The sequence below is a fragment of the Thamnophis elegans genome, chromosome 15, assembly GCF_009769535.1.
Source record: "Thamnophis elegans isolate rThaEle1 chromosome 15, rThaEle1.pri, whole genome shotgun sequence".
NCBI classification, from domain to species: domain Eukaryota; kingdom Metazoa; phylum Chordata; class Lepidosauria; order Squamata; family Colubridae; genus Thamnophis; species Thamnophis elegans.
The window spans coordinates 30623597-30650019 of NC_045555.1; the positions used below are offsets into that span (position 1 = coordinate 30623597).

General features: G+C 44.4%; 1 protein-coding gene across 1 annotated transcript in view; it reads left to right on the forward strand.

Moving 5' to 3' along the window:
* The window catches only part of SH2D4B (SH2 domain containing 4B), a 118263-nt gene that overhangs the window by 73304 nt on the left and 18536 nt on the right, over positions 1 to 26423 (forward strand). Inside the window, exons 5-6 of the mRNA XM_032232140.1 lie at positions 6892 to 7102; positions 9343 to 9470. Of these exons, the coding sequence (XP_032088031.1) occupies positions 6892 to 7102; positions 9343 to 9470 (339 nt within the window). The remainder of the gene's footprint in view (positions 1 to 6891; positions 7103 to 9342; positions 9471 to 26423) is intronic.

Sequence of the window (26423 nt, forward strand, 5' to 3'; positions counted from 1 at the left end):
CGCCGCCGCCCCCTCCTGCCCCCCCCTCATCATTCCACGGGGCAGGCGGGCCGGGTGAGTCCGCGGACAAAGTTTCGTCTCCCAGGCAGCCTCCGCCAGCAGCATCCCAAGTTCGGGCCGAGGCCGCCGCCGCCGCCCCCTCCCGGGGCGAGCAGAGCAAGAGGGTGGGGGGGAGATCGGGCCTCCCCTCGCCCCCCCAGCCCCGCACATCTGGGGCGGCGGGGGGGGCAGAGAAAGGGCGCGTTCATGAGGACTACAAAGTTGCAAATATGGCCCCCGGCCGCTGCAGCGATCATGGCCCCCGGCCGCTGCGCGGCCCGGTGCCAGGTACTCCACGGCCCGGCACCGGTCCGCGGACCGGGGGTTGGGGACCACTGTTCTAAACAATTATGCAGACAAATAGAAATAAAATTCTTATCATCTTTATATTGTCTTCAAAAGTTCTTTCTGCAGCAGCAACCTTTTTTCCCCAGGAGTTCAAAGTCACCTGCGTAGTGTCTTCTTCTCTCCTATGGGGCAAGTAGAAAATGGATGGAAACTAATCAAGGAAAGAACCAATCTAGAACTAAGGAGAACAATTAATCAGTGGAATGACTTGCCTGCAGACATTGTGGGTGCTCCATCAAGGAGAGATTGGAAAACCATTTGTCTGGGATGGAGTGAGTCATGCTTGAGCAGGAGATTGGGCTAGAAGACCTCAAGAGTCCCTTCCATCTCTGTTATTCTGTTTAAAATAATTAGCTCAAAGTTTTCTAGTGAGCTTCTGTAGCTAAGGAGGGATCTCCTCAATGCAGTTGATATTTTTAATTCCAACTTACTTATCAGTGAGGTGATACTGATGCTGGGATCACAAAAGGACAAAGCTTGCATTTAGGCAATGTATTCTGAACATGGAAGGCCAAAATAGACCTCTTTTTTTTGTAAAATTAAAGCCAGCTCACCTCTTAATTGCAATCAGTTCCTAAACAGATACTTTGGTTTAATAATTCAGGCGCTGGATTGGAAGACTGTCTCTCAAGTCAGACTACCTCATAAGTTTTTGTGAGAAATTAGGAGTTGGGCACATTGTGTACTCATCTTGAACTGTAAAAAAATGAAGTTAGGAGATGATGATGGGACTTCCTGTGGTGATGTCACTGTGCTTGGAGCTGAGGAACGGGAGTTCTCCTAACCTCTAACTCTAACTTTTTCATTTGGGCTCATTTTTGAGCACTGTGGATCCTGAAGGGACCAGCAGATTAAGGGGGAAACTCTGAAGACACTGGGGTGATAAGGCAAACCCAACATCGGGTAGGAGAAACCCACTAAACGGACGAGGATCTATCCTGCCACTTGGTCAGGAGCGGAACAATGGCAACTGCATAAGAAGGAAGCAGAGAGAGAAAGCAGTTGAAATTGAAACATCTGTTACTATTATTGACAACCCAAAGAAGAGGAGGACAACGTGAAATTGGCAGAGAGGGTGAGCTGGAAAGAAAGATGCTCTGGGAAGCAGACTGTTTTTGCAGTTTAGATTTTTGCCGAAAAGTAGTGAGAGCATAGACACTGAGTTGGAATTGACAGCCTGAATAACTTGAAGGAAAGTGATCACAGTGAGAACGGAAACCTGGCATGGACAACAGGAGTAGGACATATTAACTGCTGAGAAGTCTTGGAAAGCACAGAAGGATTGTTCAACAGTCGGGTTGGTTGTTGACTTTTTTCTTCTTGCTCTTCCTTCTACTGTTTTTTTTGCCCAAAGAATAGTTGAACTTACCCACCCTCCTTTGTTTTCCTTTGCCGCTGGACTTGTTGTATTAACTGATTGACACTAACAGTGATACTGAGGAGAGGGTGACACCTAGTGGATTATAAATTTGAACCAGGAAGTCTGATGCAAGAAAACCAACGGTGACATAAGCTGATATATATGCATAGAGAGAAACTAGTTACTAGAATTGACTACCTGTATAACTGATTCAATTGAGAGACATCTATTATCTTTGTATAAGATAACAGTGTGATATATAACCAGTGACGTGCGGTGAGGTTTATGGCTGGTAAGGCACTGACACAAGGGTTTCAAATTTTTTTAGACTTGTGGACTTCAACTCCCAGAATTCCACAGCCAGGCATGCTCAGTTCTGATTTAAAGCGACAGCATTTGTTTTTCTCCTTTGCGAAAAAGTTTTACTTCATTCTTTTTCTTCTCCCTCTCCCTCCTTCCTCCCTCTCTCCCTTCCTCCCCCCTCAAACAGACACATGCACACAGAGAAGTTGGATCACTCACTCACTCACTCACTCACTCACTCACTCTCAAACAAACACAAACACAGAAGTTGGATTGGATATATTTTCAATGGCTTGAAAGCAGCTCCTCTGCCATAACACCCCTCCCATTCCCCTGCTGCCTTCTGATCTGAGCCTTTGATTGCAGGTGGAGCCACATTGCCTTTTCAAACTTGTAATCAGTGAAGCTGGGCTTATATACTTTTATCCATCTCTCTCTCTCTCTCCATCTCTCTCTCTCTCTCTCTCTCTCTCTGTGTGTGTGTGTGTGTGTGTGTGTTTGAAAAGGCAACATGGCTCTGCATGCAATCAAACCTTTTGAATTCCTCCCCCTCGCTCTGACCCACATGTACCTTTTCCAGCTGTTTCAGAGAGGATTTCAACTCTGCTCTTGCCTGCCATCATGAAAAGAAAAAAAATGTAAAAGGAAAAAGGCATGAGCTGAGGCCAGGCTGAGCTAGTTGCTGCCAGAGCCTCTAAAAAAACGCCCTCTACAGGAGGCAGGAGAACGACATGTCTCATCTACGTCAGGAATTTTTCAGCTTTTAACCCTTGCTTAGCTCTGCTTGAGTGATCATAAAGTCAGACTAGATGAGGTACCTTGTTCTCCTGCTGCCTCCTGTAGAGGGCACTTTTTTAGAGGCTTTTTTAAACAGTTAAGCACTAAGCAGAGTCATCCATGGTGATTCTGGCAGCAATTAGCTCAACCTTTTGCTTTTTACATTTTTTTCTTTTCATGATGACAGTGGTGAGGCTCTGCTTCCCCTGCCTCCCCTGACTGCACGTCCCTGTATATAACTCTATGGTATATAATAATTAAGGATCAAAAACAGAATAGAATAATACATAGGAATGTTTAGATATTGAAATGTGATATTAAGGAAGGCTAATTATTGTTAAATATTGAGATATATAATTATTGATACCACTGATATTGCTGATAAAGTAGAAGTAAAGTAGAATTTATATGCAATTGTGGTCAAGGATAAATAGGGGGATAAAAATGGCAACTTCAGTAAAGTTAGTGAAAAAAACTACACCCAATATGATTTCGGCAATACCCCCCCTCCTCGAATCAAAGATCAATTGAGAGTGCATTGGGGCTGGAGAAAGGTGGAATGATGGCAGGAACAACAGGACCAGCACCAACAATGCAGAGTATGCAATTGATGCTCCAGATGATACAAGAGACATTGATGAAAAGCCAAGAAGTGATGGCTACAAATCATGAAGAGACAAGGAGGAATCATGAAGAGATGAAAAATGAAATGGGAGAATTGAAAGGAAATATCAAAAATGTGGATGACAAAATTGAAAGGATACAGAATGCCTTAGTACTCAACAAACAGAAAACCCAGAACATCAAAACAAAAATAGAAAAAACAGATCAGAAGATGGAAAAAATGGAATTGGAATATAGACAAGTTAATAAAGAATTAGAGTTATCAATAATCTGACTTGAAAATGAAAGAGCTGCATTCTATCTAAGATTCCAAAACATACTGGAAGAGAAGGAGGAAGACCTGAAAGGAAAAATGACCGTCAGCATCTGGTTAGAATTAGATAAGGGTGAATGATATTCCAGGAGGATTGGAGTTGGAGTTTGCTTGTGGCTACATAGGGGTTTCTAGGTTGATTCATCTTTTCACTCCACCCCCATGTTCTGCCATGTCTTCTCCTACAGCTACATAGAATTAGATTGACTTTTAATAACTGGTTATTCCTTATTCCTATTCTATTTCCTAGCTATGTGTCTTTGCTTCCCATGAGATCAATGAACAGCATCATTTTTGACTCTCCAACATTTCTTTGGAGTACAGGGAAGCACTGCAGTTGGAAACTCAGGGGAGGCTAAAACATTCCTTCTTCATCTGGAATCTCATTTGTGCTCACTGGAAATGTTCACATAAAAGTGTATATATGAGAGAGGATGTGGAGGAGGAGGAGGAGAAGGAGGAGAAGGAGGAGGAGGAGGAGGAAAAGGAGGAGGAGAAGAAGGAGGAGGAAGAGGAGGAGAGAAGAAAGCAAAGGAAAGGAGAGCAAGAGGGAATTATAATCTGCTTGTAAGACTCATATCTCAATGGGACTCACTGGGTAATTTTGATCCAGTCAGTTCTTCTCCATCCAATCCATTTCTCAGAGCTGAGTAAGAAGAATGAGAAAAGACATCCAAGAAGGTTGCTTTGAGCTCTCAGATGAAAGATGGGGCTATCATTGTGAAGGCTCATCAAGTCAGACGCAATCATTTCAGACGTAATCAATATTAGCCATGATCTGCTCAAGTTTTCATTGGCAACCTCATATTTTTTCAAGAGTCAGGTTTTGCTTTATGGCTGAAGACAATCATACCATGCAATATTTGCAGCTAAATACAGTTTGAATCCAAATTATTTGTTGTAAGTGCAACTCAGTCCCAATTAGCTACAGACCAAGGACTATTAACAAGCAAGCAGCTGGAGGAAATGATAAAAAAGGAAATGCTTATTAAAGGACCTCTTTATGATATGTTTCACTGTGACTCGCAGCTCTTCAAAACAGTAAATGGAACCCTAACATATGAACATTTTCTAATCTGTCCCAAATGATGCCATTTTTCTCAAATTCAGCCCCAAGAGCAGGAATTCATTGATGTCTTTATATTAAAAAATGCTGTTGGATATCACATCAAAGCAGTTCATAAAATTTGCTGTTAAACGAAACTAGAGCAATAAAATGTTTATGCGCTTTTTTAATGCAGTGCTTCATTTTGGACATGGAGAACCAAAAATGAAGGAGAAAGAATTTATCCAATTTTTATTTTCTAAACATTTAGAGAAGTTTAGGACGAGTGTCTTAAAGGTGCTTTTGCAAGAGGCAACTGAACTTTCTGTTTTTTCTTTGAAGACATTTTGCTTCTCATCCAAGAAGCTTCTTCAGCTCTCTTGATGAGAAGTGAAACGCGAGAAGCTCTCTTCTTGGATGAAAAGTGAAACATCTCCAAAGAAAAATCAAAAAGTCCAGTTGCCTCTTGAACATGCACCTTTGGGACAACCATGACCTGAATGACAGAGGGTCTCCACAGCCATAGATTGAGTAATAGTTCTGCCAAGAAAAACATTTGAACTCACAATTCCACATCAGATATTATAGTGGGGGCAGCATCCAGACTGCCTGTAGAAAGATTTTGGATAAAGGTGATTCAACCTGAAAGAAGAGATCTAAGTTTATTTAAAAAAAGATATCACTCATGAAAGAAAGAAAGAAAGAAAGAAAGAGAGAAGGAGGGAAGAAGAAAGAAAGAAAAATAGAACATTTCTGCAAAGCATTGTCATTTTTATTTTGCAATTGGTGCTTTCATTGATTAACTTCCCTTTACAATCCCAGATTATAAACCATCAACTCTGTGGGGAGGTCTTTGCAATAGAGCTCGAAATTAGCTATTTTTGAACAAACCCAAGATTGTTGGCCTTTGTGCATTGAGACTGAATCTTTAGCCCCATTTGGAGAGGCTTCAACTCCATCTTACTTGATGCCTGACTCAGTGGCTTTTTGAGTTTGATCTTACTTTGGGGAAACATTATTTCCTGGACAAATTTTAATATGGTAGCTCAGCATATAGAAAAATAAAAATGAAGTTTCAAGTCATATTATTGCAATTTTATTGGTGACTGTATACCACAGATTTCTTCATAGCATCCAGGATGCTTTTGATTTCCCAATCCTATTTAGCAAGGCCAGTGATTATTGCTACCAAATGAGGTTCTGCAATATTTATTGATTTATTTATATCCTACCAAATGAGGTTCTGCAATATTTATTGATTTATTTATATCCCACTATTATTTTTACAAATAACTCAAGGCAATGGATGCATCCAAAACCTCTTCCTCCTTCTATTTCCCCCATAACAACAACACTGTAAGGTGGGTTGGACTGAGAGAGAATGAGTGGCTCAGGGTCACGCAGTTGGCTTTCATGCCTAAGACAGCTCCACTTGAGGTTGTGAGGTTGATCTTTCTTCCTCAGCTTCTTTCTGGATCCTGAGGGTTGAGCATCTACCTTCCAGAGCACAGGTGGGTAATGTCATGGCATAAGAGTATGTGTGAATGACCTTGGAAGATGGGGGGAAGAGACACTGCCTATAGTATGATCAGATAAGGGGGAGAAGAACCCAAAGATGCCCAACAGACAGAGAAAAACCCTCAGTCAACTCAGATCCCTGACACCACCCTAACTCATCAGGCTACAAAAAGAGATGGTGATAGGTTTATACTTTTAGACTTGTAAAATTCTGTTAATGCAACCTTAAGTAAAATTGAATTAGCTCATCCACACTGTTTTTTTTGTCTGGTCTACTTGGGAAGGCTGACATGTGACTTCACCTTGTTCAGAAAGCTCCAGAAATCCAGACTTACTGCCTGATTGCTATTCTCCACCTGGGCATCGTCTCCACTATGTGAAGGTGTTTTAGAGGGTTTTTTTTCCACCCTGAAGGCCAAGACATCTGTCATCTGATGGTTGTTTGGCCTGTAACTTCTCTTCCTCTTGCATCCCAAGGTTCTTCTCACAGGCCAGTACAGTAGATAATGCAAGGGAGACATTTATGATTCTTTCTTTCTTTCCTTCCTATTGGCCTGCCTGCAGTACGTCGTTCCAAGGCGGCAGATGAAGAAAGGAGCCACAAGGCTCGCCAAGCTCGTGATGAGTATCAGAGGCACTCCTTACGGGCCATCCGTAAAGGAAAAGTTGCTGATCTAAGCAGCATGTTCCAGGCAGCTGGTTTGAATATCGAACAAGAAACCAAACTGGCCAATTCTTGCACCATCCCATCCTTGAATGTGGTGACACCAATCAGGTTGGTTTGTATTCTGATAAAGGAAAGTTAAATTTAGAATTGATTTCCCTATTGTATTCAAAATGGTTGTATGGAATGGTTTTCCAATAAAAGGGGATTTTGGCTGAATAGTAGGAGAACTGCTGAGAAAGTAAGAGCTCAAAAGCTGAACAATTGGGAAGATCCTCTTTACTGACTGTTTTCAATTGGGGCTGGATAGTCAAAATCAGGAACAGATACATGGAGTGAAGGGTTAAAAAAATGGAATATCACCATACTCCATGATTGTGATCCTCATAGCTATTGGAGATCCCCAACTAAACCTACTCCAGGAATGGAGAATTGGAGTCCATTCAGTCACTAAGTCATGTCCGGCTCTTTGTGACCCCATGGACCATACCACACCTGGTCCTCCACTGTTTACTGGAGTTTGCCCAAATTCATGTTCATTGCATTGATTTACAGAGTTATAGACAATGAGGACCTGGTGCTGGATAACCAGTAGTATGGATAGTGAAAGACAGAACAGGAGAGAGCTGGAAGGGACTTTGGACTTCTTCTAGTTCGGCAGGAGAACCTATACCTGTGATGGCTAACCCTTTTGTCCTTGTGTGCCGAAATTGCGTGCCCATACCCATAATACAATGTGCATGTGATATCCCCATGCTCCCTCCCCATGCACATGCACACACAACCCCCTGTGCTCCAACCCCCACACATGCACACATGACCCCTTCACAGCCTGTTTTGGGCTTAGTAAGCTTCTCTGAAGCCTCCTGAGACAAAAAATGGAGCACCGAGGTACCACCCCCCACAGCCTGTTTTGGGTCTAGCAGGCCTCCCTGATACCTCCTGGGGTAAAAAATGGGGCATGGGGGGAATGCCCTCCCCCTGCGTGCCCCCTGATGGATACACATGCGTCTCCCACATGTGCAGGGGAGACCCAAAAATCAGCTGGCTGCTGGGAGGTGCGCGGTGGAACTGAGCTGGGGGCGACGGATCGCATATCTACAAAGAGGGCTCTGCGTGTCATAGGTTCGCCATCATGGAGCTATACCATTTCAGACAAGTGACAGTCCAATCTCTTCTTAAAATCCTCCAGGGATGCAGCACCCATGATTTCTGAAGGCAAGCTGTTCCACTGATCAATTGTCTTCCCTGTTAGGAAACATTTCCTTAATTCCAGGTTGCGTCTCTCCTTGATCAGTTTCCATCCATTGTTTTTTGTCTTGTCTTGGTGCTTTGGGCAATAATTTGACCCCCTCTCCTTTGAGGCAGCCCCTCAAGTACTGGAATACTGCTGTTATGTCACCCCTAATTCTTCTTTTCTTTAGACTAGCCAGACCCAAATTGTGCAGCCGTTCTTCATATGTTTGAATCCATAGTTGTTCTTCTCTGAATTTTTTCCAAAGGAGGATAAAAGAAGCCAATGGGGGAAATATCACCAAGAAGTCTTCTCTTGCCTGTCATATTCATCACCTCTCTTTCACATTCCTACTTCATTTAAAGGAGATTATTTTCACCTCAGGGTTGAACAGTGGGGTCTTTGGTGCTCCCTGAGCTTTTAATTTTAAGGGTGGCGACAAACAAATATTTTCTAAGACATATTTTTACTGATTTTACTGGAGGGAGTGCTGGAGAGAGGGAGGAAAATGGAATGAAGGGAGGGTTGACAGGAGAAAGACAGAAAGGAAGGAAGGAGGAAGGAAGGAGAGAGAAAAAGAGAAAGCTCTAATATATTTTATGAAGTGTAAGCTGCCCCAGAATCATTGACTGAGATGGGCAATCATAAAAATTGAACAAACAAATAAATACAAGATGCAGAATTGTTACCCACTTCTCTTTGAAAGAGTTTTCCCTTCAGATGCTGTTGTTTTTTATTATTTTCATTACCCCCATCTGGCAAGACCTCCTTGTCACTATCAATCTATTCTTCAACCACCTCCTTACCAGGACTTTAATAGGTGCCAGTCAGCCCTCATGTTTCAAAAGCCTCGGGATGAGAAGAATAGTGAAATTGACTTATTCAAAATGCTGAAAAGGCTTTCTCCAGGTGACCTTGCCTCTCCTGGCTTGCATTGTGTCTAGATTTAATACCCAATTATGGCTTCACTTTACTTACAGATGGTGGAAAATATTATCGTCACCTTCTGTGAACAGAACGACAAGTCCCTCTTATTTTGTAACTACAATGCGGTTTCTTCCTAATGCAGCTCCTCTCTGCATGGCCTTAACCTCTATTTCTTTTTAATTTAACACAGCAAAGCATGGGAATGGCCCCAGAGGCCTTTGTCCAGAGAAGTCATCATTCAGTGGTTCAAAGAGGAACAGATTCCACGGCGGGCTGGCTTGGAAAGAAACTCCAACACTATTGCTCCTTGGTTCCATGGTAAAAAAATAATCTTTATTAACATTTTGAAGTTTGAAGGTCCTTCACCCATCTGTTCTCTGGGTGATGGTGAATTTCTAGACATGCTTTTTCTCTGGAAGGTTGATGGCTTTGAAATGTGTCCAGCATACGTTTATAAGCAGAACTGCCTTTTTGTATTTTCTTTTTAAAAAGATAATATGAAGCTGATATATCTCCAAAGGATATACCTCAGCTTCACACACACAATATTTATTAGCTGGAGTAACCTAGTAGCTAATGGTGACCAACATGGGGACCTAGAGATGAAGAAGGTTGAGAGTTCAATCATAGGCATGGCAAATGTTTCTCTATCAGGGTGTCAAGAGAAAATATTTGCTGTGAACTCTGTGTAGGCATCAGGAAGGGCATCCAGCCAGAAAATGCTCAACTCCATTCAATTGTCCCGACTCCACCTTGATAAAAGGGATTACAGTTTTTATGAACTTTGCAAAAAGTGTCCAAATAACTTTATTCTCCAAGTGGTTTACAGCAGTGGTGGGATTCCAATTTTTTTTACTACCGGTTCAGTGGGTGTGGCATGGCTTGGTGGGAGTGGCATGGCTGGTGTGGCATGGTGGGTGTGGCAGGGGAAGGGTACTGTAAAATCTCCAATCCCACCACACTCCAGGGAAAGGTTACTGCAAAATCCCCATTTCCTCCTGATCAGCTAGGACTCGAAAGCCAGAGAATAGATGGGGTGGGTGCAGTCAGAGGTGGTATTTACCGGTTCTTTGAACTACTCAAAATTTCTGCTACTGGTTGTACAGAACTGGTCAGAACCTGCTGCATGCCACCTCTGGTTTACAGTATGAAACAATAAACTACAGTTTATAAATACAGTAGCATATGTTGTCCAAGATAAAAATTGGCAACTAGATAATCAGAAACATATATTCATAGTGGCATAGAATGCTCAAATATATTTTTCTGAAAAGAGACAAAGGGGTTCATAATACTTTGAAAAAAACAAACACACAACTCTGACCCTTTCAGGTATTTAAACACTCTTAAAAGCTTTTTCTAAGTAACAACTCTGTTCATAATTTGCATCTCACCAGAGCAGAACTAGAGAATTTGTGGTGGCTATTTTTAATACCAGGCACTTAAAAATAAATGACTTAGAGCAAATGTAATTGCATAGAAGTGAGGGGGGTGTAGGAAAGAGCGGGAGGAAGGGAAGGATCTTGGAGAGGAATAAACCACACCTAATCAAAATTATAATGTGTAAAAAGAGGAAGATATTCTGAACTAGTACTACTCTCAGAAAATATCTTTTCTGATAGACATCACTCTCTGGAACAGAGAATTTCAAGCTTAATCTGCAGAGTTAGAAGGAAAGCGATCTTTCAGCATATCAAGCTACCTGAAAAATGTTTTCAATATTATTTCAGTAAGAGTAACAGAGTTGGCAGGGACCTTGGAGGTCATCTAATTCAACCCCCTGCTCACTCAGAAGACCTACTGGTATACTATTTCTGACAAGTGGCTGTCCAGTTTCTTCTTAAAAACCTCCAGTGATGGAGCACCAACAACTTCCGAAGGCAAGCCTTCCACTGGTTGATTTTCCTCACTGTTAGGAAGTTTCTCCTTAGTTCTGGGTTGCTTTTCTCCTTGATTAGTTTCCATCTGTTGCTTCTTTTCCTGTCTTTAGGTGCTTTGGTAAATAAGTTGGCTTCCTCTTCCATGTGGCAGCTCTTCAAATATTGAAACATTGCTATCATGTCACCTCTGGTCCTTCTGTTTGCCAGACTATACATACCCAGTTCCTGCAATTGTTCTTTGTATGTTTCATGCATTCTCATCTCACTGTTGCCTTGAATTACTAATAAGGTTGTAATGATAAGCAGGATCACCCTTTGCTGAATTGGAGAAATCAGGATGTTGGATACAAACTATGTGCAAACAGTTCTGGTGTATCACACATTCATTCAGGATCATTGATGCTTGTTAAAAAATTAGGGGTGAATGCAGATTAAGCATGTGCTTAGGGCACCAGGCCCAAGGGGGCACCACAAAGTTGAGGAAAGAAACAATAAAGATTTGTACAGTATGTACAAAGGAGGGGGGGCACCAAGATTTTTCAGTGCTTAGGGTACCTGTGAGTCTTAATCTGCCACTAGATGAATATAAAAATATTTCTGGTGTTGATGTGAGAGGGATGTTTGTATTTTTGTGTTGACTTGCAGGGAATATTAGAAAGAGGAATATGGCTTGAATATTAATGGATCAAAGACCAAAAGAGTTGAGTTGGATAGGGAACATGCAGTGAATAGTTGCAAGTCATATATAAATGAAGAACAGTTGCAAGTATTGGGTATGTCTAATTTAGTGAAAAAAAAGGAGTAGGGGTCACAACCTTTGAGGGTCTGCCATAAAGAATAGGGGGCCAACTTATTTTTCATAGCACCAAAAGGCAAGACAATGGATGGAAACTAATCAAGGAGAGATTCCTAACAGTGAGGACAATTAACCAGTGGAACAGCTTGCCTCCAGATGTTGTGGGTGCTCCATCACTGGAGGCTTTTAAGAAGAGACTGAATAGCCATTTGTCTGGAATGGCAATGGGGTCTCCTGCTTGAGCAGGGGGTTGGACTAGAGGACCTCCAAGGTCCCTTCCAATTCTGTTATAGAATATAATTCTTTATTGGTGAAGTGTGATTTGTCTCTTGTGGACACAAAGAATTTGTCTCTAGTGCATAAACTCCCAGTGTACAAACAAGCAACAAGTGATACATTAATAAATAAATCATTGTTTTGTTATTCTGACAATAACCCCTCTATCAAGTAGATTTATTTGCTTTCCACAGTAGAAAATTTTCTAATGAATAGAAATTATTAATATGTACAAATGCTGGGAGAAAGACAGTAGGCGGTATCTAGTCTATGGCAAGGGATAAATGCTGACATAAGGAGTCCTTGTTTCTCTCTGAGCTCCATTGTTTTCTTGTACACGTTTCATTACCAAATTAGGTAACATCACTGCTAATGAAATAGGTGCAAGAAAGGAACCAAGCTGGGAAAGCACCAAGAATTCTCTCATGAATACAACAATCAGTTTTCTTCTAAACAATATGGAAATAGTTTACCTGTCAGCACTCCTTCATTGAGTAATTAGGAAAGAAAACCACAAGACTCCATTGATAGAAATCAAGTGTACTTTTACTAATTATAAATGATCAGAAGCGTAGCAAAGCGAAGACTGATTATTTAGGCGCGAAAGCGAGTGATATATAAAATAACCCATCCCAGTTGCAGTCCAATCATAATTCTCCCAATTGTCAGGTGTGAGATAACTTCGAAAGGCATCACCAAGATGGAATGTCAGTGCCGTTGGCCTTGGCGGGAATCTCCTCCGCATGCACAGTCCGTCAGGCAGCAGAACTCCAGAATCTTCCTCCAGCACAATTAGTAAACCCCTCCCAAATACCATGCCCCCCCCTCCCCGTTTCAATGGCAGCCGAAGCAGCAGCAAAGCAGAGGCTGACATTACCACTGTCGTCTTCTAGATTGTGTGTCAATTTCTCAGTCCAGCCTAAAGGCCTGGACTTCCTTGGTGGTGTTCTACCGGTCAAATATTAATAAGGTCTCATTCGATTTTGGTTTTCCAGGGTAAGTTAAGCTTGGTGGAAGGCCACATAGCTAGTCAATTAGGACCAAATTTGAAAATTCAGCATTCACTCACAGTCATTGTCTACCTTGTTGTATGGCATTCGGATATCTTCCAGTAATGCTAAAATTTGGGGAAGTTTATGACCTAGTTCATAAAACTAGAGAACCAGCTTGGTCTAGGGTTTAATGCACCAGGCTAGAAAGTGGGAGATCATGAGTTCTAGTGCTGCCTTAGCCATGAAAACATGTTGGGTGACTTTGGGCCAATCAGCAGTAGATGGTGAGTTCTAGTCCTGCCTTATCTATGAAAGACAGCTGATTTTGGGGCAGTCACACTCTCTCAGCCCAATTCACCTCACAGGGTTATTGTTATGGGTAAAACAGACAGAAGGTGTGTTGATATGTTTGCTGCCTTGAGTTATTCGTAAATATAAAAATGGTGGGATACTGACGAAAGAAAGAAAATTCTTTCTACAAATAACTATGGCCACTTTGAAGATTGCCTCTTCAATAATATATTAAAAAAGCAATTTCCTAGATAGATTCCCCCCTCCTCTTTATTCACAAATACTTTCATTCTTCTGGTAGTGTGTTGCTTCACACTAATTCTGAATAATTGTTTATGTCTGTTCATCTTTCTGAATGGTCTGTTATTCTAAAGCTGTTGTAGTTGATCAAAGGGGGATCAAGACATTATCAGCCAACTGGATAAATGTTTCAGAGCTGCACCCTCCCAAAGGAAGCAAGCAGAATATCCAAGTAAGGTAACATGAGCTGTGACATATGGCAAGGAGAAAGGAAGGGAAATATATATAAAATACCAGCATTGCTATTACGGTGAAATGAGAAACCTAGAATCCTGAATTATTCATAGTGATGATCTAATTGCTAATGTGAAGATAGGTTTTGCTAACCTCCTACAATATGCCAAACATCCTTGGTTTGTGTTTAACTCAGACTCAGGTGTTTATGTACTAAGACCAAGGATGAAGTTGCTTCTTGTGATTCAAAAAGGAAAAGAAAAGAATGATGGCATTAGGATGAGGGGTTGGCATACACATATTCAAAGGTTTATGAATTAAAGCATAATTTTGGCTTTGGGTCCCATTCCCTGATTTCAAGATGACTTTTCAATTCAGTGTAAGCTTTTCATCTAACCTTGTGGTTAAAGCAATGAGGATCAGCATGGAGGCCCAGTGTTGAAGACACTTGCCTCCCACTTGGAAGGTTGATAATTCAATCCTAGGTAGCAGCAGAGGTTTCTCTCCAATGAAGGAGAATATTTGTAGTTCAGGGTTGAAATGAGGAGTCTTTGGTGCTCTCTGAGCTTGTTTGTTTTCTTGCAAATGTTTTATTATCTTAACTAGGTAACATCATCAGTGCTAGCAAATGTTTTATTGCCATAACCTAGTTAGGGCAATGAAACATTTTCAAGAAAACAAGGAAGCTCAGAAAGCACCAAGGACCTCTCAGATGTTTCTCTCCTTGGGAGCAAAGAAGAAAAAATGTCTGCTGTGAACTTCATGTAGGCATCTGGCCACAGTCGCCCTGACTCTATGCTGAATTAAGGGATTACAGGGTCATAAAAAGGAAGTTTTTAAATATTATAGTTAAAGTAATAGTAGACTCATTAGGCAAATGGGACCTTAAAAATGTCCATAGTCATCTGTAGAGATGTTGTAGCTTGTATTGGCTACACTTACTAGAAATATTTTTTCATTAGGAGCATCACAGTGATTGAATGAAATGTTGGTGGTCCAAAGACTACATTAAAGTGTTTTTGTGCAAGTGTTTTAGTGGTCCAGAAATTAATCAAATTCAATGCAGAGATTCACTCCCAAAGAATCTCAGCATCTTGGGCAAATAAGAAAAAAATTTGGAATGTTTATGAACATCCTAATTAGACCCACTTTGCATAACTCTGATACCAATGAAAAACTGCATGGATCAAGCATTAGACTAGTGAAAAATCCCATTTTACATGATTAGGCTCTGGATTTAATGTGTCCAACACCTTCTTTTTAATGATAGCTTCTATGGGAGACAGAAGATATTTTCTCTTTGGTCAAGGATTAAAATAATTGGCATATTTCTTCATTAAAAAATGGGGGATGAACCCCAGAGGTTTGAATGTGAAAGAAAGTAAAATGGGTAATTCATCTCTCCTTAGGGCTATGGTGGTCAGTTTGCTTTCTGCTTATTTGTTTACATATTTATCATTTTTATATACCCCCACAATCTTACAAGGACTCTTGTCTGCTGAGAAAAAATAAATTAACCACAGTTCCTGAAGTGACTGTAAAAAGCTCTGTGTGCATTCTTGCAAACCAAATTGGAATTAACAAGAGCTCTGATTAGAAGTCAATTGACCCCAAAACTACTGAAGTTCTTAGAAGATTTCCAGTAGCAGTTCCTCCTTTGGAAAAGAAAACCCAAGCTGTTGGATGTCATGTAATGGGCTATTAAAATCCTTTATTCCCGAGAGGATGAAAATGTTGGCAAGATCATCAGTGAGTAGCAGGACATTTCTGCCTATTTTCTTGGTTGCATTGCATGTTCTTGAAATGTTTGTACTTTGCATGAAAAAGATAGAGATACATTTTTGGTATCTCTAGCTAGGTATGAGACAATCCCTAGAGTACATGAACCCAGCATCATCTGATTTGGAATGTGATCATTTTTGTTGCTACACTTTTCTTGAAAAACATCCTTCTCGTAGTCCCAAAGAAGCTTCTTGGATGAAAAATGAAACGTCTTCAAGGAAAAACAAAGAACATCCAGTTGCTTTTTGAAAAAGCATCTTTGGGACAACCATGGCATGGATGACTGAGAACCTCCACAGAAAACCTTCCTGTAGGTTGTCCATCTCCAGTGGAGGGTTCCGGAATCTGTTGCAACCAGTACGGTTGCAATGGGGCCTGGTGTCTATCACATGAACGCACACAGCGGGCGCACACACGTGTAGCATGCACATGTGTCCTTACCTCTTGAGATGCCTCTGGGAGGATCTGCAACGCTCCAGCTGCTCAGCGGAGCGTCGCACAGGCGCTGTGCACTCCGTGCACGGAAGCACCAAAGAGCTCAAATACAGATAAGGAGCTCAAGCAGGTGGGTGGGCCCAATGGAGCACCATACCGGAACAGTACCCTGTGCTCCGGGCAGGCACTGGTACGCCAGTACCAGGGCATACCACCTGCAACCCACCACTGTCCATCTCCTAGTAGAAAGGAAAATGAACAATTAAATTAGAACATTTAAGTCTTCCTATAAGCTCGACATTCTCTCAAGCATTGCTGAGAATTCAACAGGGACATAGCAGTATCTCCAGCAGTACATGTGGTCCTTGATGTAGGGCTATAATTAACTCCAGAATTACAGTCATAATCCATGCCTGTCATTATGTAGGTCATCATATGATGAACTCAACTTTGTGGCATTTTCTTTGCAGTAGATGTTAAGCATTAAAATGAGTCCAAAATGTGATCGTGTGACTCAGAGGGGATTGGGATATCAGGACTTCAAATCCAGGTCATAAGTACCATCTGTTATGGGGAGGGTCTGTCAGAACCTGATATGGTTGCTAAGCAGTAAACAGTAACAGAGTTGGAAGGGGCCTTGGAGATCATCTAGTTCAATCCCCTGAACAAGGAATTTGAACCACCAAACTGCTGACCTTTCTGATCGACAAACTTCATGTGTTAGCCACTGAGCCAAGGACAAATCTGTATAAATATCACCAGTGATTTAGTGATATAGACACTAAAAAGATATGCGCCTGAGCAGTTTAAAGATAGATTTCTTTTTTATATGGCATTAAATGTTTAAAGTAAGTTTGAAAAAAAAATAGGATTGAGCAGCCCTTTTGCTATTCTATGGTTAATGTCAGTGGAATTTGGCAGCAAAATGGCTGAATTTTGGTGGCTGGTGGTTGATTGCCTTTTTCTTTTTTAAAATTATTATACATTTGATTATTTCCAAAAATAACATTGTAAATGAAAGTATGAAGTCACAGGGAGGGGACAATTCTTGTTCTGATAGAAAATGCTAATGGTTGTTTATATAATTGGTATTCCTAACCTGAAAAATTATAGTCTCCAAAGCTCCTTCAGCACATTGGCAGTTGAATCTATTAGGGATCCTATAATTCAATAACTCTTTCATAAGCATCCGTGGCAACGATGTCACTAAAATAGTGACGGAATTTTCAAAGTTGAAACTCTTGCTAGCAATGAATTGCAGGCGTTAATAAATCCATCTGTATAATAAATGATCTGAATCTAGCATTGCAAATGTTAATATCCACTTCCTCCAATGTTGGCATTCATTTCCATGGTTTTTCTTTCTCATTTGATTTAATTGGAATGCTATGAACATAATAGCAAAATGTTGACCCTACAGGCGGCTTCCTTACAAACGGTCTCCCTTTTGACCTACCTCGTGACTGCACAAATTATAGGGAATATTTTATTGATTCCGCCTTTAGGCAGCAGCCACTTAAACTGTCAGTCTGAAATCTTCCTTGGCAGGGGTGAAATTCCTGAGGTTCCTCCAGGCGACATTATGCTCATGATCTGCCCTCACTGGATTTGCTTGCAGTTGTAGAATCATACAAGGGAAATGTGTTTGGTTATGCTGCACTATAAGGAAGAGTCAGACAGCAAAACAGTTGCCGTTCAGGAAACAGCAGGAAGCTGTATTAACCGACTTCATATTCCAGTGGAGAAGTAACAGGAAACATTGGAAAATAGAAAGGCTCAAAGAGTGCATAGAAAAGCAACAAGGATGATTAGGGGCCTGGAGGCTAAAATATATGAAGAAGAGTTGCAAGAATTGGGTAAAGCTAATCTAATGAGAAGAAGGGCTATGGGTGACATGATAGCAATGTTACAATATTTGAGGGGCTGCCACACAGAAGAGGGGTGTCAACCTATTTTCCAAAGCACCTAAAGGCAAGACAAGAAGCAATGGAGAGAAGCTAGAATGAAGGAGAAATTTCATGACATTGAGAACAATTACTCAGTGGAACAACTTGCCTCCAGAAGTTGTTGTGCTCCATCACTGGAGGCTTTTAAGAAGAGACTGAACAGTCATTTGTTTGAAATGGTATAGGGCCCTGATGGTGAGGGTGCCAGAAGTGGCATGCAGAGCCCTCTCTGTGGGCATGTGTGCTGTTCACCAGCTGCTCTTCTAATTTTCAGCGCACACATGCATGCTGGCCAGCTGTTCTTCATGGGCGCTGGAACATCAGAAAATGCCCCCAAATGGCCCCAAAAATGGCCTGAAAAGAGCCCAGGAAATAGCCAAAAAGCAGCATGCACGTGCCAGTCAGCTGGACTTTGGGTTTCTAATGCTTTGGGCGTGTGAAGACCAGCTGGCAGACGCATGCTGGAAACCCAAAGACCAGCTGGCCAATGCACACATGCACACTGGCTAGCTGGTCTTCAGGTTTCTGGTGCTTCGGTGCATGCACATGCACGCACATGCACGAACGTTCCGGTTAGGGGACTAGGTGCCAAAAAGGTTTGCCATCCCTGGTATAAGGTCTCCTGCTTGAGCAGAGGATTGGACTGGAAGACTGCCAAAGTCCCATCCAACTCTCTTTTGTTTCTCTTTCTCTTTCTCTTTCTCTCTCTCTCTCTCTCTCTCTCTCTCTCTCTCTCTCTCTCTCTCCCCCTCCCTCCCTCTATCTAATATACACAACTCATGAATTCACTTTTGTAGACAACAGGGATTAGATATGTAAATGAGAATGAGTAACCTATTCCTGACTTCCAGACTCTGTAAAACCTGGAGCTGCTGACCATAGTAGAATTAAGAGTCAGTGAGTAGAATGGTTCTTTAATTCCTCTCTGGAAAAGGAGAAGGCTTGAGGTTGCCCACAAGTACTCCTCACAAGGAGACCTTAAGACAGCAGTCTCTGGAGGGTTTACTGCTCTGGGAGATGAGAAATCAGGTACCCAGTCTGATTGTTTCTGTCTGAACAATCAATTGTGCACACCAAATATTCCTAATGATTTGAGAATTGCTTCCTTTTGAAAGTAAGTTGATTGAATACTGCTTTACTGTACCTTGGTTTCTTCGTGTCTAACCTAGCTGGGTATTCATATTTTCCATTCGCTCCATGTTCCCCAATACTCAGATTGGGCTTTCTGCATTATACTTCTAGAATAAGCAGCTATTTTCAAATTAGCACAAGTACCCAGTTAAACACAGCAGATGAAGTTCTCTGTAAGTGGCTACCTAGAGAAAAGCTGTGAATGGTAAGGGACAGGAATCAGCAACTGTGTATTTTATCAATGGTAGTAATATGATATCTTGTCTTTTATCAAGTTGCCCAATTAACCTTTAGACAATTCAATATCCACACAGCATGCCAATCTTTTTGCTCTTCCATTGCTAAATAATTGAAACCATTTCAAGAAATTGTATCATTGAGTACATTGATGTTGTCAACAAAAAATTATATTCTGTTGACAATAAACTCAGAGGAGAGAGGAAACAAGATCAATTAAATCAATATTATCCCTTCTTTTAATTATTAATGTTTGCATGCAATAGATGAATTAATTCATACAGTGTGCCTGTAACACAGAGAATTTGCTAATGTAAGATATTTTCATAGCTTCCTGAAATCATAGAAAGGTTGAAAGATATCTTGGTATCTCATCTAATCTGTTGTCTTTCTCACTACAAAATCCACTACCAGAGATCTTGGTGGATCAAATAAATCCATGAAAAGATCTAATCAGAAATGTTAAAATGATTTGGAAATGCAATCAAACTTTCTCCTCTTGAAGAAAATGGCAGTTGGACTTACCTGAACTGCATGTTTCGACGAGAAGTGTGGGAGGAGTAACCATGGGTATTAACCAAATCTGCTTGCCTATTGGAGATTGAGGAAATCTTTGGAAGCCACACCTCCTGCTGTTCCTGTGGCCACCCAGATTAACTGAAAGCCTGAAACGGCATCTGAAAGGAAGCAAAAAAAGAACAGCCAACACAAATTCTTCCTAGCCATTGCTTGAACCTGGACGTGCTCAGGCCCTACCTCACGGCGCGGGGCGCCATAACAGGCGGGAAGTGACTCCTCCCACACTTCTCGTCGAAACATGCAGTTCAGGTAAATCCAACTGCCAGTTTCCGAAGAGAAGGTGTGGGAGGAGTAACCATGGGACATACCAAAGTTAGTTGTCCTGGGAGGGAATGGACGGGCCTGAGCCCCCTTGCGAGTCCAGGACGCCCTAAAGGACCCTCCTGCCGAAAGCGGCCTCCGCAGAGGCGTAGGCGTCCAATCTGTAATGTTTAATGAAGGGAGATGGGGAGGCCCAGGCGGCCGCTCGACAAATCTCTTCTAAGGGAGCCTGGGAGGACCAGGCGGCTGAGGTGGCAGCACTTCTAGTGGAGTGTGCTGTGATACCCTGTGGGACCTGAAGACCCTGAGCCTGGTAAGCCTGCGAGATGGCCGCTCTGATCCATCTGCTGATGGTGGCCGAGGAGACCTTAGCCCCTCGGGTGGAAGGTTGGAAGGACACGAAGAGGGCCTCTGATCGTCGAAAAGGCGCCGTGCTCTTCAAGTAGATGCATAGGGCTCTTCTAACATCTAACTTATGCCAGGATTTCTCCCTCTCCCCGGAGGGGTGGGGACAGAAATCCGGAAGAATGATCTCTAACCCCCTGTGGAAGGGGGAGTTGATCTTGGGCATGAAAGAAGGGTTGAGTCTGAGGACGACCCTGTTATCTAAGAAGGTGCAGAGGTCTGCTCTGCTGGAAAGGGCGTTGATCTCTGAGACCCTTCTGGCTGAAGTGATGGCGACCAGAAAAACGACCTTAAGGGTCAGTAGCTGGAGGGAAACCTCTTTTAGAGGCTCGAACGGAGCCTCCGTTAGAGCTTGGAGGACCGTGGGAAGGTCCCAGGAGGAGAATCAATGGACCACTGAGGGTTTCAGATTCGCCGCCCCTTTGAGAAATCGCCTAAGAACCGGATGTTGGGATAAGGGAGGAGCGTTCACCCCCCCCCCCAGGACGGTGGAAAGTGCGGAAACCTGATGCCTAAGGGTGCTGGTGGCTAGGCCCTTCTGGTGACCCTCATGAAGGAAGTCAAGAACCTGAGGAACCGAGGCCGTTGTAGGACAGATACCCTTACCCCGGCACCAGTCTGAGAAAGCCACCCAAGAGGCATTGTAGATACAGGTGGTGGACTGCCTCCGGGAAGCCTCTACCACCCTGATGACCTCTTCGGAGAACTGAGCCTGTCTCAGTTGTTCCCGCTCAGGCACCAGACGGTCAGATGGAGCCACTCCGGGTCCGGGTGCTCTAGGGATCCCTGGTGAAGCGCCACCTCCCCTGCTGGTATCCTCCAGGGAGGAGCTGTGGACAGGTCCACAAGGTCTGCCAACTAGGGGCGGCACGGCCAAAAGGGAGCTACCATTATCAGATCTGCCCTCTCTGCTACCACCCTCCTCAGAACGCCGGGAATGAGGGGAAGGGGGGGGAAAGGCGTACAGAAGACCTGGTGGCCAGCTGTAGCGTAGGGCGTCCGTGTCCATGGCTCCCGGGGTTGGAAACCTTGAGACGAACTCTGGTAGCTGGGCGTTGTGCGGCGTTGCAAACAGGTCCACCGTCGGATGGCCGAACCTCTCGCAGATCTTGTGGAAGATCGAGGGATGGAGCTGCCACTCTCCGTTGTTGATCGTCTCTCTGCTTAGCCAATCTGCTTGATGGTTCTCTGTTCCAGAGATGTGTTCCGCCTTGATGGACGCCAGGTGTTACTCTGCCCAGTGACCCAAGCACAGCGCTTCGTTGCGGAGAGCCTTGGAGTGGGTGCCTCCTTGTCTGTTCATGTGTGCCTTGGCCGCTATGTTGTCTGTCAGGACTAGGCCGTGTTGACCTCTGACCATGTTTTTGAAGTGTCGGAGGGCCAGGTGGATGGCCCTGAGCTCCAACCAGTTGATGTTGTGCTTTAGATCTGTTGGAGTCCACCAACCTTGGGCGATCTGGCTCTCCAGGTGGGCCCCCCAGCCGAAGAGGCTTGCGTCGGTGGTGAGCGTCATCCTTGATGGATCTCTGAAGAGGCAGCCTCTGTTCAGAGCTGGAGACAGCCACCAGCGGAAGGATAGCAGCACCTGGGATGATATTCGGATCTTGAAGGTCGCGTCGCTCGTCCCGGCTTTCTGATGTGGTAGTAGGAGCCACTGGAGCTCCCTAGCGTGCAGTCGGGCCCAAGGGACGATCCCTATGCACGAGATGAACTTCCCCAGGAGCCTGGAAAGAAGAACTACAGGGACAGAGCGTGACTTGCGAACCTCATGAATCATCTTAACGATGCTGTCCTTGCGATCCTGAGAGAGAAAAACCTCCCCCGCCACAGAGTCGATGATGGACCCTAAGTGAAGCAGCCTGGTGGAGGGCATGAGGTGACTCTTCTCCAGATTAATGGAGAACCCCAGGGATCTGAGAGTGTCGATGGTAGTATTCAGATCCCTTGCAGCCGAGTCGGGGGACCTGGCCAAGACGAGGATGTCGTCTAGGTAGCAGAATAAACGGACAGGGAGGGAACGTAGGTGACCAGCTGCTGCTGCGAGCACCTTGGTGAAGGTCCTGGGAGCTGAGGCCAACCCGAAAGGCAGAGCCCTGTATTGGAAATGGTTCCCCTCATGGGAGAATCTCAGGAATTTACGGTGTTCCGGGGCGATCCTGATATGCAGGCATGCCTCTGTAAGGTCGATGGAGGCAAGGAAGTCACCCGGCCGGATGCCCTCCAGGATGGATTTCAGAGAAGCCATTTTAAATTTGCAGTATACCACCCTGGAGTTGAGTAACTTTAGGTCCAGGATGGCTCTCCAACCCCCCGAGCTTTTGGGCACTAGGAAGAGGTTCGAATAAAATCCTGACCCCTTCTCCCCTTCTGGGACCCTCTCGATGGCCCTGATGTCGAGGAGATGTTTAATGGCCTTGGCCTTAAGGGCCCTCTTGGTTGGGTCTGAGGAGGAGGTGAAGGTGCGGAACCTACTGGGGGGAAGGGAGCGGAACTCCAGGCGAAGCCCGAGCCTTACAGTCTGGAGAACCCACTCATCCAATGTGATGCGCTCCCAGGCATCCGCAAACATGGAGAGGTGACCGCCGATGGGGTGATCCCGGGGCGGATCACTTGAATCTGCGGAAGGGGCGACCGCCTCCTCCATGAAAGGGCCGCTTCCCCTGGTGTTGGCCCCTGAACCTGTTCTGAAATTGTCTATCCCCTTGCCTTTGAAATCTGGGGTTTTGGTACCTCTGTCCTTGGCTGTCTCCATCCGGTGGTCTGTAGGAGGTCCTCCTAGGGTACGGTGCATGGCGAAAGTCCGACCGTTTGTTTGTTCACGGGAGGATCTTCCATTTGTTTTTATCTTCCACCAGGAGGGGATCCAGCGCCGTCCCGAATAACTTGTCCCCGGTGTAGTTCTGCGCCGGTTAGGTGCCACTTCATCCGGGATTCCGCCTGCCAGTGACGCAGCCAGAGTAGTCGCCTAGAAGCAACTGAGGAAGACATAGCTCACGACGCATACTTTACCGCGTCCAAGGTGGCGTCCGCTGAGAATTGCGTTGCCGCAAGGATCTTGGAGATGTCCTGCAAGAGTCGCACTTCAGATGCTGGGGTCCTATCCCTCAGTTGCTCCAACCACAGGACCGTGGACCTATTAAAAAAAGAGGCAGAGGCAGCCGCTCTGATAGCCCAGGTGATGGCCTGGAACGTTTTGCATAGAACAATGTCTGCCTTCTTATCCTCAGGCTTGAGGCAATTGGCGGTGTCTCCTGCTACGACCACTGAAGAGGATGCCAGGGTTGCCACCGGATTATCCACTTCAGGAACCTGTAAGGCTTGGGCAAAAGCTTGATTGAGATTATAAAATTTCCTTTCATTCCCCCCTGGGGTGGGAAAGGACCCTGGCTTTACCCATTGTGATTTAAGCACCTCCATGAACATTTCAGGCATGGGAATTTCCTCCTTAGCTACAGGGGGCCTATGAAAGGGTCCCTTTTTCTTCTTGCTCTTGCCCTTGCCAGAGGATTCAGCTGTTGGCTTAGGATCCGGGGGTGGATCCAGATCAGCTGTGGCTGCTGCCTTGCGTAAAAGGGAGCTGAATAAGGAGGGGGAAAAAAGGCCCGCTACGGTGGAATCCTCCTCCATCTGGGGGTCCTCATCCTCCGAAAACCCCACTTCCTTTAGTTCTCCTTCCTCTAGGTCGGATGCCTCACTAGCTGTGGATGGGGAGGGAGACCTGGCTTCCCTTGCAGCCGAGGTGCTAGGGCGATCGCTCTGTCCTCTGGGGGGCTCCTGAGGGGCCCTGCTCCTGGGGGCCTGTGGCTGCTGAGTTAAGCTAGAAGCCATAACCTGGGCCAGAGCTCTGGCTAGCATGTCTTGGAAGCTGCTGGTTAGATCAGGCAGCGCAGGCTGAAGCTCTGGTGGTTGGGAGTATTCCCTGGGTTCAGGGGATAGAGGTGCTAGGCGAGGCCGGGCTGGGCTGGCTGCTCTGCGGCCAAAGGGATCCGCTCTCGAATCCACCAGGGGGGCAGGAGAGAGAGGAGGAGAAAGGGAGCTGTGCCTTCTCAGAGATCCCCCTGGAGAGGCTGGGGATGGTGATCTGTACTCAGCCCGGGCAGAGGCCCTGTGAGGGGAGCGGGATCTGGAAGGAGAAGGGCTGATGGTCGCCCTGTACTCCCTGACCGAGGCCCTGGTTGTTCTGGCCTCCTTCCTGGGGGTTGGCTTCTTGGAAGCCCTGGACTTGTCCCTCCTAGCTGGGGATCTGCCTCTGGGAACAGGAGGAATCGCTCTAGAGGGCCCTCTGGATCCGCACCCCCTGGGGCTCTGGGTCTAGGATCTTTGCTCCTAGTCGCCTCCGCCATTACTCACGGTTCGTTGCTCACCCACGTGTTCCTTCTGCAGCCGGCTGTAATGGATTCCCCTCCTAGGGATAGGATCCGCAGCTTCCCTCGTCAATTGCGGACTCCGCTGCCGGCAGGCAAGGCCCTGAATTCTCCCCCTGGATCACCAGCGGGGCAGAGCAGAAAGGAAGCTTCTTCCGGCTTCCTATGGCCCTGTGAGCGCTTTCGGCGTCGGAACGCTGATTATGTGCTCCCACGTGCTCCTGAAATGGCGACGATCCAAAATGGCGACTGCTGGTGCCGTCGGGAGCCTCCTTTCGCCGCTGGAACCTTCTTCGCAATCCTGGAAAGGTTCTGGGTCCTCCGGTCTTCCTGGGCTCCTCCGATCGTCGCCTGGATGCTTCCCTGCGATCCTGGGCCTTCCTGGGGCTTCCACCCCCTTGGAGCGATCGGGCGGTCCCGCAGGCATCTGCGCGTGTGCTGGCAAGCCGAGGCTTGAATAAGCGGCGCGGAGCACAGCAGAAGGCAGGTGAGATGAATTTAAATTGAAATCCTTGCTGAAGCTTTGCTGAAACTAAAGAAACTCCTGAATTTCGGATAGAAGGGAGAGAGGAAAAAAACACTCCGTTCAGGCCGAGATTGAGGTTAATCTGGGTGGCCACAGGAACAGCAGGAGGTGTGGCTTCCAAAGATTTCCTCAATCTCCAATAGGCAAGCAGATTTAGTTAATACCCATGGTTACTCCTCCCACACCTTCTCTTCGGAAACACAGAGCTTTCTCTAATGAACCTAGAATGCATTTGATCCTACTTATCTGAGTAGTATTGAGACAAAAAAGAGAGAGAAGAAAAGAAGGAGGGAAAGAGAGAGAGATGGAAAAAAAGAGACGAAGATAGAAATGTGGCTAAAGGCCATAGTGATTCATTCCTGCTCCATATATAAAATAATCTTTATTTCAACATTCTTGATAGGGGCATGTCCAGCACATACGATAGTATGAGCCTGGTGTCTGATTGCATTTCCAACATTTAACAGATTTGTTTTTATACATATGATATGATACTATAATAAAAAAAAATTCTGGAATGTGCAGAGATGGATAGGTTAACCCTAAAAATTAAAGAAAAAGAAGATTCGGATTATTTTACAAGATGGGAACTATTCTATAATTAGTTAAAGGACAGATATTGAGGTTAGAGGAGTGGAATTAGGTGAAATATGGTCTACATGAGAAAGAAAAATAGATGAGTAAATATTTTGATGGTTGTATAATCGATACTATAATGGAAGACAGTATATATTGTAAAGATGATTTACATTATTGCATATTTGTTTATACACCATTGCTTATTTGTTTATATATATAATTATAATGACGATTATGATTTGTATGTTAACATCTTGAACACCTGGAGAACACACTGCTCAACATAGAAATGGAATATATAATATAAAACAATAAAA